We start from the raw sequence: 21,841 nt of genomic DNA, 5'->3' as shown, positions 1-21,841 counted from the left end.
AACATCTCCGGTCGTCGAAAGCTTGAGGCGGAGAGGCTCGCCTGACTTTGCGTAGTCTCTCCGCCTCCCCCTGTTTTCTCTTCCATTCCTTCGTTCTCCCCTGCTTCTCTTCTACTCCTCCGATCTCCTCTCGGTCTCAGCTCTCCTCTCCACCTCCCGACTCTGTTTCACTCGTCCGTCTCAGATCTCTTCTTCCGCCTCCATCCTCTCCGTCACCACACGTCTCGGTCTCCGCTCCTACCTCTCCGGCCTCCGCCTCTCCGGTCTCTTCCACCACATCTCCGCCTCCCGCCTCTGCTCTCCGTCTCCTCTTCCCGATCTCCTTCTCCTCTTCCGTCCCTCCGTCACTGATCTCCTTCTCCTTCTCCGCCTCTTGCCTTTTGCTCGGACACCCAGATCTATAGCTTTTGGCATCGATCTGTTTGTTTTTCTGGCCGATCTCTCTCCCTAGTTGCAATACTTCTTTTTCCCTTTCTTTAGTTCTCAATAACGAATAATTTCTTTGGTTGCAGTGATTGTTGGTGCACACCGCCGAGAAACTCCAAATCTGGATACAAGTTTTTCTGCAGCAAGCTTGAATGCCTTTACGGCAGTGCCGGATGGCACGTCTGACCCTCCTCCACACTTTTGATGTTACCACTGCGACAACCGAACGACTTTTTTGTCCGCCTTTCAGGCGTGTTGTGTGTCTGTGTCCGCCCTTGAGGCGTGTTATGTGTCCGCCTTTGAGGCATGTATTTTGTTCCCCTATGTGGGTGCCGGTGCTTATTTGGTGCTGTATTTGTTGCAGCTTTATTTCTAAGGGTATATTGGGCTTGACCCATCCCTTACTCAGGAAGACCCTGTCTATTGCATGTATGACAGTTTGGTCACGTTCCGCTCCTTGGTTCGGTGTGAACCTTGTGTTTTCATGTAGTTGTGTGTTTGTACTTTTCTTTCTTTAATGAATGAAGTACTGTTTACCAAAAAAAAAATAATAATAATACAGATACCTCGTGATTTTATGTTCTTCACACTATGGGCCGAATTTATGTTTTGATTAACGTGGATAACAGATTGGTCCATTGAAATTGATGCTCTATTGTCTTCACTTGCAAAGTTGCCATTATAGACTTGGGCCCGGCCCACGATTTCTATGTATTGATCTCACATCAGATACTAATGGGCTACTTCTATCTCAAAAAATACTTGTGTGGACTAATTCAGCTTATTAACATGGCTGATTCTAAGCCCATTGGTTCTCCTATGTCTCTTGTTAAGCGGCTTAAAGTCCTTGGAGGTTTGTGGCTTGATCCTCCGATTCCTCCACATCTCCTTCCCATCCCATCACCATAGGCCCTATGGGCCCCAGTCATGATGGTATCCAGTTGGTCATAAAAAAAATAAAAAAAAAAAAAATCTAATCTCATGGTGATAGTTTTCCACTTCCTGATATAATTGAATATTTGAGTGTAGTTGGTGCTTCGTAGCGAATCTGGATCATCTCCTCGTTGGCTTTATAACCACAAAACATAGTGGGCCCCACTGTGTTTTAATAAAAAAAATTTCAATTTTTTTTTGGTTTTTTCCAGTGGGCCCCACTGTGTTTTGTGGTTGTAAAGCCGTTGGGGGATGATCCGGACTCCTTTATAGCATGTTACATTAACAAGTTTGGATATTTGCACTTGCGGCGAATAAGCTTTATCAATTTTAACTGTCCCAATGACGTTTATTGGTTGACTATTCACTTTGTTATACACGATATATCATAGGGACTCTTCATGGCCTTAAGCTTTATTGTTCTTCTATTTTTTTCGCTAAAAGGATCATTATATTAAGCAAAGAAGAAATATTAAAAATACATCAATTAATACCGTATAAGGAACCAACCTCCCTTACCCCCAACAATTGTTGCGCCCAATACACCCTTCCTCATTGGTTCCTGCTCAGATTAGAAAACCACTAACTTATAAAACAAAATCTAGGACGTCTAGAGGCATCCACATCAAGTTCATTAAGGATTGAAGCTGACCAAGGAATGTTAATATCAGAAGTTCCTGTCCTAGCTGCCGAATTTGCCAAAAAAATCTGCCACTGTATTTAGTTTCACGATAGCAATGTGAAATCTTCTAATCTATAGTCAACAAATATTTTTGTAACTCTCTCCACATATGAAAGATATACCAAGGTATTTTCTTCTGCTGTATTAAAGTCACCACAGCTTTTGAATCACTTTCTACCCAAAGCTTTTTAATTTGTAAATGCCTTACCTAACGTAATCCGTGAATGAAAGTTTCCAATTCAGACAAAGTTGGTTTTAACATCTAAAAAAATACTGAAATTGAAAACCACAGCAGCAACTTCATTTCGAAATACTCCTCCACCGCCAGACCTTCTTGGATTGCCTAAAGAAGACCAATCAATATTTAGTTTAACCCAACCTACAGCAGGAGGACACCAAAAAATTTCTTGTGGAGGAGCAACACTAAAGACAGAGAAGTGAAGGCCCAATCTTCTTGCATCCGAATAAATGGTAGGAGTTACTTTTCTTTCATCCATCTTAAAGCCAAACTGTACTAAGTTTGAAAAAATTAAACTCACCACCTCATCAGTCTTGAAATTTAAATTTTCAAACAGGATTTGATTGCGGACCATCCAAAGAAAGTATAAAAACAAACAACATCCATTAATCCAAGCAGTCTGTAAAGGAGACTGTGAAGACTGGTGTTTCCAAGCCTTGAACGATTCTACAATCGAATCTTTTACTGTCTAACTATAACCAAACTTTGCTGCAAAAGCTTCTCCACATCCACGTGAAAATGAGCAGTGAAGAAAGAGATGTCCTATGTCCTCTGAAGTTTTACCACATAGATTACAACAAGAGGCCAGCATAATCCATTTCTGAGTCAACAAGGCATCAACAGGTAGGCTATCATGAAAAAGTCTCCAATAGAAAACTTGTTGTCTAGGCTACAAAGAAGTCTTCCAAATACTTTTAGCCCATTCCAGTTGTTCTCCTTTTCTACGGTAGAGATCCCATGCCGATCATAAACTAAACTCTCCCCCCACCGAACCTTGCCAATGACAAACATCAACAAAACCAGCTCAAGGAACATGATATAACATAATAAGAGAGATTACCTCTTGAAATTTGGGATTGTCCACTGACGGAAATCTCCACTCCCCTTGCTGTAAACAATCTGCAACAGTCAATTTCAAATGACCCTCTAGATCTAGAGGAATATCAACATAGTCTGCAATGGTAAAATTCCCCAACCATCTGTCAAACCAGAAATTTATATTCTGACTATCTCCAACTGACCACCGTTCATTAGCTTAAACAAAACCCCAAACCTTCATCAATCCCAACATCAAAGATGACTGCTGCCCATAAATCTTTAAATTTTCCCTTTTGTCCACCATCTTCCCCTTTAAAAAATGAGCAAAACCAGAGCGTTTATGTTTAATTGTCCAAGCCAACTTACATAAGGAAGCAAAATTGACATCTCTTAATCTCCGAATACCACAACCACCCTCACATTTTGGAGTACATAGTTTTGCCCAAGACACTGTAACTTTCTTCACAGCCTCTATACTCCCTGTCCAAATGAAGTTACGCATCTAAGCCTCTGCTTGAGAAATAATAGAGCTAGGCCACCAATACATTGAAAAATTATGAATCGGCATGCTAGAAATAACTGAACATACCAACTTCACTCTACCTGCCAAAGATAACAGCTTTCCACACCACCCTTGTAGCTGATTCTTAATCTTGTCTAAAACTGACATCAATCTGACATGAGTAACTCTTCCTTTAAAAATATCTATCCCCGGGTATCGAATAGGAAAGAGAGCAATTGGGATATTTAATATGTCCACAATTTTCTGTTTCCGACTAGGAGGCACACGTCCAAGAAAAAGCTTACTATTCTCCAAACTAATATGTTGACCCGAAAATTCTTGATACTTCGACAAGAAATTTTTCAATGCTTTAACATAACCTTTATTGTTCTTCTATGGTATCAAATGCCTATTCTAATGTTGAATAGGCCGAGTGTATTGATTATCGAAAGTCTATAGGTGGTTAACTTAGTTTTCTTGGGATCTAATCTTGTTTTATGGCAATCTCATAAACAATCTGTTGTAGCCTGGTCTAGCACTGAGAGCAAGTATAGAGTTCTTGCCTTGGCCATGGCCGAGGTGACTAAGATTTAGTCTTTGCTTCGTGAGATTCACCTTTCTCTATCCTCCCCCAGAAATAACCAATAAACCATGTGATGTACCAAAGAAGGTATTAATTGATATTTATGAATGTAGAAACACATCCCTTGCTGTGCATAGCAGTGCACCACCATGAGGTGACATGTGTAATATACCAAATAGAGGACTAAGATTAAAAGATTGATTTCAAGTGAAAAAAATACCTCCCCAGCTTAATTTTAATTTTAGCCTTCTATTTGATATATTACATGTGTCGCTTCATGGTGGTGCACCGCTGTGCACGATAGAGGATGTTTTTCCTATGAGTATCTAGTGCAACATTTACAACAAAAAAAGGTCTCCCTCTTCTTCATTGGGAATGAGGCCACACTTTGCCATGGCTGTGACCACCGTGTGCACCACGCTGATGAGCTTTCTTGCACACACCATCATCTCCCCTTCTAAACTCTTCCTCCATCTTGACATATCCAGATTGTCTTTCCCATCCCAATCTGTCTCTAGCCAATGGAACATTACTCCGATCATTGCTAAATGTTAATGACTAAAATGGTTATTCTATAGCTCCCGGTCTGAACTAGCAGTTGTGCGATCCGACCAGGTTCAATACTTAGTGAAGTTCGACTAGGCGGTTCATGGTAGGACCGACCAGAGTGATAAATAGCATCCACCTAACAGGGTGAGGTAACCTCACAAGGATAGAGTCCTACCAACCAACGACCACAGAGGAGTTCTAGTTAGGTAAGAGAACTTTCCTACAGAGTTACTCTCCTATGGCAACTCTCATTAGAGTCATATTCCCAATATAACTCTATTACCATACTCTATATAAACACCTCAGGTAAACACTATGAGGTAGATATTCATACTTTGTGTGATCAATTACTTGAGTTCTCCATTGAGTAGTTGAGATCATAATATTGGTACTGACTTGTTCGTCGGAGACGTACCTCGACCCCCCAAGGTCGAGCTCATATCTTGCAGGTTCGTGACAGGGAAGGACGAGCGAGATTCCGTATCAACACTAAACAACAAAGCTTCCTTGTTCACATGAACTTTAGTTGACTAGTCAAGAAGACCACAACCTTCAACTTTCTTAGAGATTGACAATAGGATCATAGGCAAAAGTTTGAATAGAGGAGTTTCAGTAAATAAAGTGCAAGGATAAGGGAGTGATGAAAATTTTCCCTAAATAGAATGTAGAGTTTATTGAACTAATAAGATTTATTAGGATACAAAATTTATCCACACATAGGCATACCGCGTACTAGACTTAATAGAGTCAAATATAAAAAAATTAAAAAATTAAAAAAAAAGAAGAAAATTCAGTCTTTCTAAACAAGCCTTATAAAATTGTCAAATAGGGAGATGTTACAGACTAAAACGAAAGACCCCAAGAGAGAACAAAAATTCACTCTGAGAGGAATTTCTTATACCATTTCCCTGATTTCTTTAAAGTTCTCGATAGGCTCCCATTAGGACTAAAATCTACATGACAAATGCCAAAACGGACTGTGTACCCAGAATTCCATTCAAAGTTATCCAAGAAAGACCATAAGAAGTATCCCTTCACATTTACACCAGCACTGCAAAATGAAGAAGAAAGAAAGAAATAAATAGAATAATTTTTCAAATCCTCTTATTCTAAGATAAGATATTTTTATATGTAAATTAATAAAGAAATGGCAGTCTCAATATTAATTTGTACCTTCTTTAGTATTTCTTTCTAATCTTATTTACCATGAATGCATATCTCAAGAATCACAAGTTCAGTTTGTATATACTCACTCTTTGGCTTTCCTAAGGTAAAATAAATGTTTTTTAAGAGCATCTTCTCTTTGATCATCATCGATTCCAGCAGTGTCTGGATCAGAAGTTCCTGCAAGAAATGAAAAAATAAAAAATTTACTATGGGTTTTGCTTTTATTAAATTTCTTTTGATTTTAAAATTCTCATCAAACATCTCATACAATAAATGTGATGAAAGATTTATGATCTTACCGTTCTCAGTAATGTAAATAAGGGGGTCTTTATAATCTTCTTTAATGTCAATCAGAACTTTTTCAAGCATTTCCGGAATGACGTACATCGGTGGTGTAGCAGTCTGTATATTGAAGGATAACAAGTTGTTAATACATATAATTGATTTAGGGCCTGTTTGGTTACATGAATCTAGAGATTTCAAATATCTAGATTCACAAATGGAAGATTTATACCTGTTTGGTTGTGTGAATCCCTGGATTCATGTATTCTAGAGATTCACCTTTTTACACAAAAAACGTGAATTTGTAGATTTATGGGTATGAGGTGAAATCTTTCACCCCTACTATAAAAGCATTAAACATTTGAACCATGATTCCATAAATATTTTTTCAAGATGATTCAGGCCCTTACACAATGTGTTTTAGACTTCCAGTCAATTAAACATGCATACTTGTTTAAATAGACACCTTGCTTACTTGTTACTTTTTAATTTTAAACCCCCCAAAAAATGTTCATCAATCAAGTGGTTATGTAAAATTTTGAGAGCATAGGGAATACATGAAATTGCAATTCTTTTTATGAAAACAGATTTATTTCTAAAATTTAAATGGAGATTGGGTGTGAAATTCATACCGGTGAACCAATTGGGATTCCATTTTTGCGACCTGTTACATCATATAACGAATATCAAAAAAGTAGTCAATGGATTTTTTTTTGACATGATGAACATATATACAATAGCGTGGGGAAGAAGTTGCACACTTGCAAATTACATCAATAGGTATTTTGAAATAAAAAGATAACTACTTATGTCAACTCATATTTTTGGAATATTTACAAATTAATGTGTAAGGAAACTGGTATCCATGTAATGTAGCAAATAGAGTTACAAGTTTTACCCTAATGGCCCGAATCTGTCATAATCCATTCTTAGCCCAAACATTTGCGCTTAATTCGGTCAAAGTACCAGCTTGGCTTAAAATTTTGGCTCAAAAAACCAATCAAAATCCAGACACTCTAACCCTAAAATAGAATCAGGGTCGGATCAAGATTTAGTGTTTGACCTGGCCTAACTAGTCTAGTCCTCCAACCGGCAGAAAGACGGCCAAAGGGTGGTGTTGTTTGCGCGGGTTAGGTGGCTAAGGTTGTTCGCCTATTGGTGGCCAACCGCTCGATTCGTTTAAGGGTATCAGTATTTAGAATTTTTCTTACCGGAAAATATTTGTATCCGTCCGCTAAGCAACCGGATTCGGATTCGGATTCGGGTAATTGCTTATCGGATTGGATAATATCCAAATAGAGTAAGGTATTCAACATTTTTTTCTTTGAAAATGATGATAATTGGATTCGGATATTGGTAACCTGGATAATCGGAAATCGAAATCGGAAATTATCTGATTAAAGTAAAGTATTAAACAAATTTTTCTAAAAAAAGAGCTAATAATCGGATTTAGAAACTTATAATCGATCATTGGAAATTAAAGATAAAAAAAAAAAAAAAAAGACAATCACCAATCAATAATCGGATAGTTTATTGGATTGGATTATTATCGAATATATATCCGATAAAGTTTCAGATTCGAATTCGGATGCCTACTCTAGGTTTCTACCGGATTCGAATTCAGATTAGGATAGTGGTTTTGTTAATCAGATTCAGATTCGGATATTGGTGTATCCGAGTCGAATCCGATCCGTTTACAGGTCTAGTATTCAGCTCCAAGCTAGGGTTTCAGAAAAGTGAGAAAACCCAGCCAAACTCGATCCTATTGCAACCCATCAGCTGAGTTAGAACTTACTTAAGAGTTTGTAGCAACCATCGGTGGTATAATTAGGATTCATGGAGGGAGGAACATCAGCAACATAAAGTGCAGTGTAATAGTTGAGTCCAAGGAAATCGTATGACCCTTTCAACATGTTAGATTCCTCAGAAGTAAAGACTGGCAGCCTGTCTTGGACAAGTCTTTTCATACTTTCCGGATAATCTCCAAAGGTGATTGGATTCATAAACCTTATAAAAGAAACCAAAATTATATCAAAATTATGTAGAAATTACCAAAAAAAAAAAGCTAAATTAAATTGGAAATTGTGTAGAACCTGAGTTAGGTTTTATTGGATCATGCACATCACAAATAATAGGAATTGAAGAACTCACCACCCAAATTGAAAATCAGTAGCTCTGTTTGCAGCATCATAGTCATGCCGTTTTTCAGACATCGGAATCATATAAACACGATTGAGTGCGATTCCAATCTTTCCATCTATCGATTTCTGTAAGCGCATGTTAAGCTTAATGAAAAATTATTCATTAGTGATTTTTATATTCAGCTTCGGAGCATTTGGCGCAATAAACTTATTACCTTGTACTTGTTCCTATAGAGTTGAACTGCTTTTGCATGAGCAAGGAGTAGGTGGTGGCACACTATATATGGATTTGTCCCGGGATCTTCTAAACATCCGGGAAATCCACTTTCAGCGTATCCATATCTTGTGAAAATAATTGGCTCATTGAAGGTGATCCAATAATTCACTAGCCCTCCAAAATTGTTGAAACAAACAGTTACGTAGTCCAGATAATCTTCACTGCATAAACATTATAAATACAAATAATCACGATGCATATGTGTTATTGTTTCTACATGAAACCCTAATATGTAGTTCTAAATTCAAAAAAGATGGAAAATAGAAGAACAAGTTATGTAACTCTTACATGATCATAGGATTTAAGAAGCCACCATACTCATCTTCTAGGGCTTGAGGGATATCCCAGTGAAAAAGAGTTACAAAAGGCTCAATCCCTACATATATTTATTCAAAATTATTTAATCATATATTTATACGTTAAATGTTAATTTTATTTTATATGAGAGAGAGGGAGATTACCAGATTTTTTTAGTGTTGTGAAGAGGTCAGTATAAAAATCAATGCCTTTTTTATTCAATCCTCCACTCAGTTTTCCAGCTATGAATGAGTATAAAATTTTCAAGCAAAGTCATACAAATTAATCATATCTATAAATAATATTAAAACCCAATGACTTTCAAGAATAAAAACTATTTAGAACGAGTTGTATTACCAATCATATCTAATAATGTTAAAGCAAATTCATGACTTGCAATTTAAGCTTTAATATGAAGTCTATATATGTATATCTTACTTGGTAATATTCTCGTCCATGCAATTGATAATCTGAAGGCATTAACATGCAAAGATGCAAGTCCATACTTCGGATTAAATATATCTTCCTGTTACATGCACCGAAAAATATATTATCATCATCACCTTCATTACGATTGAATGGAAAACATGTATACACATTATAATTGGTACTTACCGAACATCTGTGATAAAAATCCACTGCTACATCTCCATTCTTGCCATCCTTTATCTTATCTATAGTCCACAAATTAATACTTAAAAATTAAAAAATAATAATAATAAAAAATAAAAAATCTTGGTAGTTGAAAGTAGGAGAGGAGATTAATAATGGGTTCCCCTCGAAATCTATGTAGGCTTATAAATATATATACTTAGGCACTTCTAAGAATGAGCTTTACCTAAATACCAAAAAATATATGTTTGAAAGCTTAAGCAGAAAAACAAACACTCTTGCTGAATTATGTATGTAGGAAGCATTTGGATAAAATTCATGAATGTAGATGAGTGAAAGCAAAGAGAGAGAGAGACCTGGATTTCTATGAGTATATTGGTCCCAGTTGCTTACTCCTTTACCATCTTCAGTTGCAGCTCCTTCATACTGAAGAATCACCGCATGTCACATAAGTTATATCATCTAGATGAGAAAACAATTACCAAAACTCTTATCTAAATCTGTACTAATAAACAGATGATCGTTCATTGAGACACAACAAGAAGTTAGTATGAGGGCCGATTATATAGTCACCTGATATGCAGATGATGCAGCTCCAAAGAAGAACTCTTTTGGGAAGTTGAAATCACTTGCTTTGATGTCGTTGAAGTCGCTATCACTCACAGAACCAGTTTTAGGTTCGACAACGGCTTGTCAGCCGTTCCTAACATCCTCTTTATTTTTTTCATAGGTGCCTCATCTGTCTCCATTGTTGGATCCATGTATCAATGGAAATTATGTGATTGATACTTGGAAGCCTAATTAGGAAGGGTAGCCCAGCAACACAGAGAGAGAGAGATCTTAATGAGTAATACTTCCCTTGGGCCAATCAAACTCTCCTTATATATAAGTTGGATCACAATCTCTAATGGGCACTATTCTCATATTCTCTCAGGCTTATAGATGAAGCTTCTCTTTCATTTCTCAGAACTGCAAGAGAACATGAGTCATTTTTTAGGTCATTCAATTGATAAATGCATGTGAACAACTTTCAAATATTATATATTGACTTGACCTCGTGAGGGGAATAATCTCATGTTCTTACTATCTCGTGATTTCAGGCTAATTATAAACAAATCTGTAATTTCTCACAACTGCGTATGAATATATGTGAACTAGTTTCAAATTTTATATAATGACTTGACTTTATCTACATTTTCTTACCAAACACCTCGTGGATTTGCCATCTAACGACCTCTAAGGGCACCATTCTCATATACATGCAGCTTTGAAGTCTTCTTCTTTCTTTTTTTCTTCTTCTTTTTTTTTTTTTTTTTTTTTTTTTTTTTTTTTTTTTAATTATTTTTTTTAATGTGTATGAACAAATTTCGGATATTATATATTGACTTGACCTTATAGAAATTTTTGCCGTAAACAACTCACCTACCATCTCATGAGTATTATAATACATGTGATTAGATTGTGATGTGGGAACTAATTAAAATGTTTAGCCACCACCTTGTTGTAATAAATTTACAAAAAATGGAATGACTTTCAAGTCCATTATAGAAATATATAATTTTTAGTCACCCACCAATCTTAACCTGACTTCTATATATTTAGTAGTTCTCTTTCATTTTTTGTGTTAAGAAAACATGGCTTTACCATCTGCCTCTTTTTTTAAGAAGGCGGCCATAGTAGCTCTCTTGTCATTCTTGGCTTATGTTTTCAAATCAGTTCTGTTGGATACATTGCTCATCGATTACAATGAGAAGCACAGTTCAAATCTAATGAGTCTTGATGAGGTGATGGTTCTGTATGAATCGTGGTTGGCAAAGCATGGTAAGAATTATAAAGCTTTGAAAGAAAATAAGAAGAGGTTTTATATCTTCAAAGATAATCTCAAGTTCATCAACGACCAGAATGCCAAGAATAGAACATACAAGTTAGGGCTAAATAGATTTGCCGATCTCACCAATGAAGAATATCGCACCATGTATCTAAGCACCACGATCAATGCTGAGCTAACTCAATTACTAGGTCTTGAGGGCAACCACGACGATTTCCATGAGGATGATATTTTGCCAGATTCAATTGATTGGAGGGAAAAAGGTGCAATCGTTTCTGTCAAAGACCAAGGCGATCGGTCTTGTAAGTGACTACTCTTTTGGTTTTCAGGGACTTTTTGGTATCAATTTGTATTCTCATTTTTTTACTTTTTGTCATCATTTTGATGCGTTTGTTGGTATCTTCTTTAAAATTTCTCTTTCTTTAAAAGAATCGAAAAACCCCAAAATCCATAATAAACTTTATGCCTGTTATGGATTCTAGGTGAAATAAAACCTATTCTATTCATTTTTGCACAAGCAACTTAAAATCCAACTACAAATTGAGGTTATAATAATAAAAATATATATTATTTTTATGAAAATCATGTTATTTCACCTTTTTCTCACCCCAAATCCTAATGAATTGTTCTCAAATTTTATTTATTAATTTTGCATATTGATATAGCAAACTTTTGTTCTCATTCGGAACTTATTCTAAAGCCAAAGTTACCAAACCATTTTCATTTTTTTTCCATAAAAGATGAACATACATTGACTAAGGAACATAAAGGTATAGAATCGAGATGAACCAGACCCTATTTTCTTGCTAGATCATCTCCATCCAACTGCCCATTCTCCCATCCCCCACCCTCACAAATGGGCCAGTCCATGTTAGACTCACTGTGAAGGTGACAAGATGGGTGGACAACTCGACTGGGGTGGAGAGGATCTAGACTGGTTTTCTACTTTCTAATTAACAATTTTGATAAATTCTTCTTTTTTTCTTCTTCTTCTTCTTTGGGGTGTGTAATCGCATGGGGTGGGGAAATGAAATTCGGAAACTGAAGTAAAAGGATGGCCATTTTCGGTGATTGCTGCTGTGGAAGGGATAAACCAGATCATAACTGGGAATCTGATATCATTATCAGAGCAAGAGCTGGTGGATTGCGCCACCAAATATGGTGGCTCCGTCATTGAGGCTTTCCAGTTTATCAGGGACAATGGTGGCATCTCCACAGAAGATGATTATCCATATCAAGCTGCCAAAGGCAAATGCAATCAAGATCAGGTCTGTAAAAATTAATGTCCTTTTTTTTTTTGGGGGGGGGGGGGGGGGGGGGAGTTTTCACTATCTCAAACACCTAATTAACAATATATCTCTCTCTGCTACAGAAAAAGCTTCGAAATGTTACCATTGATGATTTCAGAAAACTTTCTCCTCAGTGCGATGAGAAGTCATTGCAGAAGGCAGTGGCCAAACAACCCATTACTGTTTCCATTGAAGCTGATAGCCGGTTCTTCCAACACTATCATTCCGTAAAAAGCCCATCGCTCTCAAATTCAATCTTTTTTTAATCAGAAATTCATTAATGGAATTGATGACATCTAATTTCATTTTCAATATTTTGGTTTATTTTCAGGGCATATTTTCAGAATATTGCGGAACAACTGTGGATCATAGTGTGACTGTGGTTGGTTATGGCTCAGAAAATGGTCGTGACTATTGGATTGTGAAGAACTCATGGGGTACTGGTTGGGGTGAGAATGGATACATAAGGATCGAACGTAATTCCAAAGAACCATGTGGAAGTTGTGACATCACTACTCAACCCTTCTACCCTATCAAGAAGAATCCTCCGCCACCACCACCCTCTCCTCCGCCACCACCCCCACCAAGCCCTCCTCCTCCTCCACCACCCCCACCACCACCACCTAGCCCTTCTCCTCCGTCTCCAATGCCACCATTCTTTTGCCCCCACTCTTGTTCCATGAGAAACGTCTGTTGTTGTACCAACGAAAATTGCTCTTTATGGAGATGCTGCCGCCCTGGATCTTTCACATGTTGTCAGTAGTACAGTTAATAATTTCACATACGAAAATAAAGACTATTTTGGTTGTGTTTATCTAATCGATTAATTACATACATGTATTGTTTGAGTTAAAAATGGTATCACCAAATCTTCCATAACTACTACAAAATAATTAAATTGTGATGCGTGTGAAAGAGATGCAAACTATGGTCCTTGGTTCAGGTATTGATTCTCTGTTATAAGTAGTAGGTGATATCTCCCTCAAATGTAACCTTTTAGGATCAATAGATTAAATATGGAAATATTAGGGACACCAAATATAATTTGTAAAAAAACATACAGGCAAAAACTCTTGTAGTCCTTGTGGTTGGATAAATAGCCAATTTGAACCGGTCTGTAAATTAAACGTTGTTACATTTTAACCATTCTAATGTGTCAATCCATTGGTTGAGGGTTCATGCGCTGTCATTGTTGGCAACCAAAATTTTGTGTGTCTAAGAGTGTGTGGCTTGTAGTTGGCGACATTGTAGATATACAAAAAGGGAATAAAAAATTAATGAAAATTGGAAAGACATATAAATAAAACCTGAGCCAATAGGATAAGAATAACCGAAAGCCATCGAGGCAGTAAGAAAAAAGGGGAAGAATTGTCAAGGCATGTAAAACGTTTTTCTTAAAACAGATCTGTCCCCTCTAGAGTGTGTTTGAGAATTCAATAGAAGTCTGTCTCCAAGGATACAACGACGAATAACAATATACTTAGCATAAAGTAGACCGCTATGACGAACTTGATATATGCCTTCCTTCTATCATCGTAAAATTCAAATCGACAAGATTTTCAAATCATTAACAAGATTCACAAAACATTAAGAAGACTCTCAAAGCAAACTTAGTACAACTCTTAAATCAAAACAGAGAAAAACCAAAAAGAAATGACTTATCTTCATTAAGGGGGAAATCCCAATTTATAGTGGAGATCTTTGGTAGGTACAATGAACATACCATAATACCATCATTGTCTCATTAACAAGCTTGGGATAATGAAAAGCTTTTGCCATCATAACCAAACTTGGAATATGAAGAGCTTTAGTTATTAATAAATCAAGTATGGAAAATGAGAAGCTGTGATATTTATTAACCAAGCTTGCGAAATGAGAGGTCCCTTGGGAAATGAAAGTCTCATAACAATCCATTTATGAACCTTACTTGGGAAATGTAAAGCTCAAACATTCATTAACATTTCGTGCATGAACCATCGTTGGGATTTGAAACACCCAATCAACTATATTTCATGCATTTATTTCTACAAAATTTATCTTTTAATGAATGATTTTCATTGACATATGCTTATTTTCCAACAATCCCTCACATAGTGATAGAGTTCTATGGTTAATGCCTGTCTAGAATACGTAGGTTTTGCCTTTGAACTTTTCCTTGTGAAAATATATTTACTTTACTAGCTGATTAGTAGACGCGATGTCTTTGAACTGTTGTTCCGCTTGTGTAAACAACAATATCCTCCATGCAAGCATTCCCCTGACACAATTACAGTTTTCATGGTTATATCTATTTTAGCCGGGGACATAGTCTTGATTCTACAAGAGTTTCTAGAGAATTAAGCCTTCACGATTCTCCTTTGAAACAACCCCTCTTCTCTTTCACATAGGCGATTTCTTACTTAAGATTAACTCACATTACTCTGCTTGGATCCAACATTTGTCCAAAGTGTAAGAATCATTAAAAGCATAAGCTTAACCTTTTCACTATTTTCATCTTAGGAATGGGTAGAGGATGAATCCCCACAGTGATCTCACTCGGTTATTACAGTTTAGTTGTCTTATTGAACCTAGATTTTGGGATCTCTAGTCAACTAGGTTATGTTTCCACTGTAATTAACCTATTCATTAATGAGCTTGAGTCACATTCCTCTTGAATTTTGTTTTACTTAATCTCAATCAACCTTTGTTAGCGGATCCATAATTCTTTCCTTTTGACCTTACATAGTTACATGTCATGAATTCATTCGAGATCAATTAGCTAACAGTAATATGTTAACAACATATGAGTCTTGATTTACTATTGTACATCATATTCTGCATTCTCTCAATAGATGTTTAGCTATACATATAGTAGGCACAAGTGATGTTAGCAACAAATTAAAACACAACTTCCTTTACTCGTGTGACGTTGAGATATTTAAACCTCTAGGGTGGAGATGATTAGCCATAAAGTCCATTCCTAAACAACATGCTAGCCACCTAGCTTGCCTTAAAAATTACTAAAATGCCCCAAACTAATAAGGGAACTAAAATTACAGAACTACCATAACAAAACAAGACTAGTTTTGCAAAAACCAACATGAAAATAGATTAGTTTTTACTAATAGATTAAAAACAATTTTCAAAACTACTTTCTTGATTAACCCCTTAAAAGGCAATTTGTAAGTAGGCGTATACTTTCATAATTGCAAGTAACTAGCAATGAAGCATTAACACAATCTTTACATCGATGAACTCCATATATTCAAAGTGCACTAACCATTAAGGGACTGGTCCTCAACTCTCCCATAGTTTGTACAATTTTAACTTGCACCCTCAAACCCATCATAGTCTAATAATGTGTGTTTAAGAAACTAATACATTAGGATGAGTGCGGTCGAGTCGAGAACAATGTGTTCAAACTGGATGATCTTCCACAAAACCAGTCCATAACAATCCAATGGACCAAATATTCACATCAACCACTAGAAAGAATAGATGTTATAAAATAACCTCATATGTACCCATTGCAAATGTGCAAGTTACATAATAACCTATTTTGGAATGTCTTCCAAGAAGTTCTATAGCCACTCAACCTCTTTGCCACATTTATCCAGAGCTACAAACTCAATTCCATGATAGATCTGGTTATCACCTTCTACTTTGAAGGATTTCCACAAGATCCACCATCAACAGTCATGAATTAATAAAGAAGTCATCTATCACATGATTACCATGATCTCAAATCTTTTCATTTTTATATGAAATTTTATGTAAACCCAACAATTCAGGTTTATTATATATTAAGCTTTATGATCTTATATTTTTGTTATGTCCTCCATATTTAGGTCATAACCACCATGCATACGACACTAATTACTTAGATTGCATTAATTATGCTACATTCTTCATCTCTTACAGCCCTTTATCATAGCCAGCTTTGGATTTGACATAATCCGCATAGTTTAGATACAATTGATAAATTTTGTAATACACAACTTCATATGATTACAATAGGGTGTGGTCAACAAGGGAAAGATTCCAACACAACCCATGTTTATCATATATGAATGGTACTATATACAAGTAAATATGCTTCTATGATATATCACATCTTTCAATGGATAACATAGTCATCTCTTTGCTTCCAATAGTTCTTGAAGTCTTTCCACATAGATGGTAGTTTCTCATTATTGCAACTACTTGGAAAGACTTACTCAGGGTCATTCCCTCAATATGAATTTCACAAATGATCATTTGGAAGTCTAGAACTTGACTCATCATTATTTCTGAGTCCAACATTTTGAAATTCAAGAACAAACCCATCAAGAACTTTTCCTCATTCAACATCCTTAGATCTTTACTTGAGGTCGAAGAACTTCCACAATTCTTTTTGTGAAACCGTTGAACTATATTCACCATAAAGTGCATCAATCAAGATGTTTAGAACATAGTTTCGACATAGGAAATCAACTTGTTTTTACAAGTCAACAATTTGCACCGCTAATGCATTTGACTCATGATCTCCAATAGTAGGAAGATCCTATTATAAGAATCAAGTAAGATTTGTGTTGTTAAACAAAACAACGTCTTTCGTTTCCAAGTTTGAGGTTCAACTCTCCAAACTATCCAGGTAGGTTTTTTATGGTGATTAAGTCGAGGCCGTAGGTACCTTAACTACACTCATGTTGTCACCATATTTTTTAACTTTTTAATTTCTAAAATGTCAAACACAACATTAACATACATTAATAATTCCAGCCACTCATGTAAAATTTTCATCTACTTGCACTCAAAAGAAATAGTACATAAGCTAGATAACAATAGATAACAATTCTAACTATGGTCAATATCCAATTACAAGAACATGTAATTTCTGCTATTTTATGCCAAGATGCTCTATAAGCATTATAAATTGCAATGTATTCATGTGACTCCATAACACATCATAGTAAAATTAAAATTTATGTTACTCATATCGATCACGCTAGAATAGTGTCTAGCCTATAGGTCTACGCAATTTATCTGACCCATAAATGCAATTATGGAGCCATTACCTAAAAAATATGTTCCTTGGAAATAACAAGGTATTGAGGTATAACAAATATATAAATCAAGTAATGACACTTAGTCACAAATTTTTTAACCCAATGAAATGCTATAGTTTCAAAAAAACCTATGCCTTTAACATTTGTTGTGAAACAATAAACTCAAAGGCTACTAACTTTGATCATTTTGAGTTTTTGCATCTAACCCAACAAAACAAATGACAAAATTATATTAAATAAAACATGACAATGCAGTAGGGAAATCCTAAATACTTTATCAAACCTTCTAGATAAATTCCACAATTCTGTAAATTGCCAAACTAGTTTTATTTCTGAAAGACTAAAACCCACAAATTATTCTCAAGAAGAAAAGGACCCCCTCCTTCGAAAGAAAAACTTCAAAACTATATAAAAGACAACACTTCATTTATCATAATATGGAAGGAGATGCCAACATCGCTTTTCCATTACATGCCGAGGAATTCTTTATACCAAACCGCAGAATTCTTTGGATATATTTTGAGATTGTCATTGTAGTCTACATAATGAATTCCAAAGCTGACTGTGAAGCCAACGCTCCATTCAAGGGCATCCAACAAAGTCCACACGATGTATCCCTTCACTTTTGCTCCAGCACTATAATTAAAAAAAAAAATCAAATTAATTATAAACAATAAGAATTCATACATAAAATCTTTTCCATGATTTTCTCCTTCAATAACAAGACCATATGTAGTATAGATACTCACTTCACAACACTCTGAATATTAATCAGATGGTCCTTGAGGGACTGCACTCTCAGGTTGTCATTTATTTTCTGATCCACAGTCTCAGAGGTGTGATTGGAAATTCCTGCAACAAAATCCAATGGAATACATATTTACATAACATTTCACTCACATCAAGTATGTTAAACACCTAACATGCTTCTGACTCATGAGTAATTAAGGATAAAATAACTTGTGCTTTACCATTCTCTGTAATGTAAACAACAGGGTTATTGTATTTCTCCTTTATGCCAAGCAAAAGCTGTTGCAGTCCATCCGGTCGAATAAATAGCCAATCTGAACCACTCTGTAAAATAAAAAATTGTTAGATTTAACCATTCTAATGAACCTTGGCTTTCACATATTCCAAAGTTACATACCGGTGGACCAACTGGGACTCCTTCAAGGCGACCTGTTATATCATATAACAAGAACCAAATAGTTAGTCTGAAAGATATTTCAATTTAAAAGCCTTACAAAGAAGGTTTTTATCTGAACTTACTAGACATTGTGTAGCAGCCATCAGTGTTATAAGCAGGAGTGGGAGAGGCAGGAGCTGAAGCAACAAAATTTGCAGTGTAGTAATTTAATCCAATAAAGTCATATGACCCTTTCACTAAGCGAGCTTCCTCAGAAGTAAATTTTGGTAGCCTGTCTCTCACAAGATGTTTCATGCTTTCTGGGTAGTCTCCAAAGTGTACTGGATCCATAAACCTTGTAAAAGAAATTGAAAGAAAAAAATAAAAAATTAGATTAATTATGTAGTTGATTGACTTTTATTTTGTCTCAATCTAGTTTTTGTTTTTCTCATCAAAAGTTAGTAAAGACTCACCAACCAAATGAGAAATCCAAAGCTCTTACAGCAGCATCTCTGTTGTCTTTGTCATTGTTTACAGGAATCATGTGATCAGCATACAATGTGATTCCAATCTCACCCCCTTGGATCGCCTGTAAATGCAAATGCACTTTTGGTAAAAGAAAGAGACTAGGGATTCCATTATCCAATCTTGACAAAACCCAAGAATTTGTTCACTAGATCGTATACTGTGTGGCCACCTCAAAGCTTAATTATATAATTACCTGGTACTTCATCCTGTAGAGATCAACAGCAGCCGCATGAGCAAGGAGTAAGTTGTGGGCTACCACATAAGGATTATTGGAAGAATTTTCCACATAGCCGGGAGCAAAGTCTCCATTAATATATCCTGCTCTTGTGTAAATAAATGGCTCGTTCAATGTGATCCAATGCTTCACACGGTCGCCAAATCGAGCAAAGCAAACGTCTACATAGTCCCTGAAATCGTTTCTGTACATACATGATACATATATTGTTTATACAATGAGAAATTATGAGTTTCAGGTTTTGATCAGAAGGGGATTAAGGTGCAAATTGGAATGTAAAATGATGAAGAGTCACTTACATGACTCGAGAATTCATGAAACCACCGTACTCATCTTCAAGGACTTGAGGTATGTCCCAATGGTAAAGGGTAATAAAAGGCTCAATACCTACATATATATTTAAGATAGTTTCAGATGAGAGACAGACAGAGAGAGAGAAAGAGAGAGATTTAAGATAGGTTCAGATGTGAGAAAGAGACAGAGAGATCTAGAGATTTAAGATAGTTCCAGATGAGAGAGAGATAGAGAGAGATTTTACCATTGGATAGAAGCTCATTGATAAGGTTGTTGTAATATCTAATGCCTTCCTCGTTCACTCCATCGCATAACTTTCCAGCTATGAATGTAGATTTCACAAAATCATAAGTCATGTATTCTAAATAAAATTTTCTAAAGTCAATATTCTCAGCTTCATGAGATTTTGATGCATTGAAGCTCTTGTTATGAATTTTTAGGTTCAAACTTTCTGATCCATCATAGAATGAGACACAGTAGGTATCAAATTATGAATAGAAGCTAGAACGAAAGAATGCTACCATGTTGAACCAGTGCTGATGCATTCCATTAATGTATACGCACATAAGGATCAATATTGGACTACTTACTTGGTAATATTCTGGTCCATGCAATGGAGAGTCTATAACAATTAACACCCATATCTTTCATGAGAGCCACATGTTCCTGTTTAGTGAAAAAAGATAACAACGTTATCATCTTCATCCTATTCAACACCAAAGGTGTGTCCCCACGTAATTAACAAAATCCATGGAAGTTCAATCCCCCAAAATTAAAAGAACTCCCATTTCTGAGTTTTCAATCATTTCATCTCATATCATCAACGAGCGATCTTTACACCCAAAAAGAAAAGGAAAAGAAATTTCATGGGAGTACAGACCAAATAAATTAATGAATGAAACATGTTTTTTCTTTGGAAACTGGGTGAAACATGTCACGCACCACTATTTACCTCCATAATAAGTATGCATGGTAAGTAACTTTGTCTTTTAGGAAAAAAAGAAAAGAAATGCCAAATACTATTGTTTTTTATTAGTGTGCATAGGTGATACTTTTTACCCTTAAGGGTATGCAATATACCTTGTATCGATGATAAGAATCTAAGGCCACATCTCCATTTGAGCCATCCTTTATCCTATCTGCGCACAAATAAACTTGTAGTGGATTGCATTCCTCGAAGCATGTATGCATGGGTAGATAGAACTGTAATTATGTGCATGTGTGTGTGGGTGTATTAGAGAGATAGAGAGAGAGAGACAAACTAGGGTTTCTATGAGCGTATTGATCCCAAAGGCTTACTCCTTTACCACCTTCTCTTATTGCACCTTCATACTGAAGAGGACCTCACTTAGTGCAAGCATAGAACAACCCAATAAGAAAAACTTTTAGACCATGCATACAAGGTAGATGTACCTGATAAGCAGACGATGCAGTTCCAAAGAAGAAATCCCTTGGGAAATCACTTCGTTTGATGAGCGTCTCATCAGTGATAGTCTTAACAGCCTCAGTAGAAATGGCCTGGATAGAATAACTCTTCCAATTACCACGTAGAGCTACTGTTCTCTGTGGCCTACTGGAGAGGAGCCATGCACTACTACGACACCTTGAAATGAAGTTGGGTTTGTGCAAAGGCGAGAGTCCCTGATGAATCGCAGTAGGGGTTTCTAGCTGAGGCAACAACGAAATGGCAATCGGCATTGTTGCTTGTGTATCTTAGGCAGAGCAAAGAACTACAAAACTATTGGCAGACAACAATATCAGCTTAGTAATCGATGGGAGGTGCTTTGCATGAGAACTAAAATGTCCTTATATGGAGCAACGAAACCCTAGTCAAAATATATAATGGGGTTAGGTTCTCTAGGATAAAAAAACAAAACATGATTGAAGGACCGATGTGGGGGGGGGGGGGTGTTGAAAGTGACACACTCGTGACTTGTGAACTTATTCATCAGTATTATTCTTTTTTTAGAAACATTTGGAATCAGGTCATCACGAGAAAATTAGGG

At 36.1% G+C, this 21,841-nt stretch overlaps 3 protein-coding genes across 3 annotated transcripts; 1 reads left to right on the top strand and 2 right to left on the bottom strand.

The window, feature by feature from the left end:
- Positions 1–5,349: 5,349 nt before the first annotated feature.
- On the bottom strand, positions 5,350–10,757 carry LOC149016812 (beta-glucosidase 13-like). The gene is made up of 14 exons (XM_089156818.1): positions 10,712–10,757; positions 10,082–10,197; positions 9,865–9,934; positions 9,512–9,570; positions 9,335–9,422; positions 9,061–9,138; positions 8,888–8,975; positions 8,538–8,760; positions 8,333–8,448; positions 7,977–8,188; positions 6,814–6,845; positions 6,199–6,301; positions 5,986–6,076; positions 5,350–5,783 (listed from the first exon to the last, which is right to left on the bottom strand). Exons 1-14 carry the CDS (start codon positions 10,755–10,757, stop codon positions 5,609–5,611), a joined length of 1,497 nt encoding a protein of 498 aa, XP_089012944.1. The 3' UTR covers positions 5,350–5,608.
- Positions 10,758–11,142: 385 nt separating this feature from the next.
- Positions 11,143–13,388, top strand: LOC149016811 (cysteine proteinase COT44-like). Its single transcript, XM_089156817.1, has 4 exons — positions 11,143–11,638; positions 12,384–12,604; positions 12,709–12,852; positions 12,957–13,388. Exons 1-4 carry the CDS (start codon positions 11,143–11,145, stop codon positions 13,386–13,388), a joined length of 1,293 nt encoding a protein of 430 aa, XP_089012943.1.
- A 4,447-nt stretch (positions 13,389–17,835) lies between these two features.
- Positions 17,836–21,645, bottom strand: LOC149016810 (beta-glucosidase 24-like). The gene is made up of 13 exons (XM_089156103.1): positions 21,249–21,645; positions 21,098–21,167; positions 20,916–20,974; positions 20,426–20,501; positions 20,080–20,157; positions 19,841–19,928; positions 19,500–19,725; positions 19,252–19,367; positions 18,922–19,133; positions 18,800–18,831; positions 18,624–18,726; positions 18,402–18,504; positions 17,836–18,288 (listed from the first exon to the last, which is right to left on the bottom strand). Exons 1-13 carry the CDS (start codon positions 21,531–21,533, stop codon positions 18,120–18,122), a joined length of 1,617 nt encoding a protein of 538 aa, XP_089012229.1. The 5' UTR covers positions 21,534–21,645; the 3' UTR covers positions 17,836–18,119.
- Between the last annotated feature and the right edge of the window lie 196 nt (positions 21,646–21,841).

This window comes from Hakea prostrata, chromosome 5 (assembly GCF_041222555.1).
Source record: "Hakea prostrata isolate BN-2017 chromosome 5, UWA_Hpros_2, whole genome shotgun sequence".
Taxonomy (NCBI): domain Eukaryota; kingdom Viridiplantae; phylum Streptophyta; class Magnoliopsida; order Proteales; family Proteaceae; genus Hakea; species Hakea prostrata.
The sequence above is the reverse complement of the archived record's forward strand: the minus strand, read 5'-3'. Positions and strand labels throughout refer to the sequence as shown.

Coding starts and splice junctions, on each gene's coding strand:
- LOC149016812 (XM_089156818.1), bottom strand. CDS start 10,757: ATGGTGCCCTTAGAGGTCGTTAGATGGCAAATCCACGAGGTGTTTG. Junction 6,846..7,976: donor TGGTTGCTACAAACTCTTAA/GTAAGTTCTAAC, acceptor ATGATGTAACAG/GTCGCAAAAATGGAATCCCA. Junction 5,784..5,985: donor TACCTTAGGAAAGCCAAAGA/GTGAGTATATAC, acceptor TTCATTTTGCAG/TGCTGGTGTAAATGTGAAGG.
- LOC149016811 (XM_089156817.1), top strand. CDS start 11,143: ATGGCTTTACCATCTGCCTCTTTTTTTAAGAAGGCGGCCATAGTAGCT. Junction 12,605..12,708: donor GCAAATGCAATCAAGATCAG/GTCTGTAAAAAT, acceptor TCTCTGCTACAG/AAAAAGCTTCGAAATGTTAC. Junction 12,853..12,956: donor TCTTCCAACACTATCATTCC/GTAAAAAGCCCA, acceptor GTTTATTTTCAG/GGCATATTTTCAGAATATTG.
- LOC149016810 (XM_089156103.1), bottom strand. CDS start 21,533: ATGCCGATTGCCATTTCGTTGTTGCCTCAGCTAGAAACCCCTACTGCG. Junction 20,975..21,097: donor ATACGCTCATAGAAACCCTA/GTTTGTCTCTCT, acceptor ATTTGTGCGCAG/ATAGGATAAAGGATGGCTCA. Junction 19,929..20,079: donor CAATGAGCTTCTATCCAATG/GTAAAATCTCTC, acceptor ATATATATGTAG/GTATTGAGCCTTTTATTACC.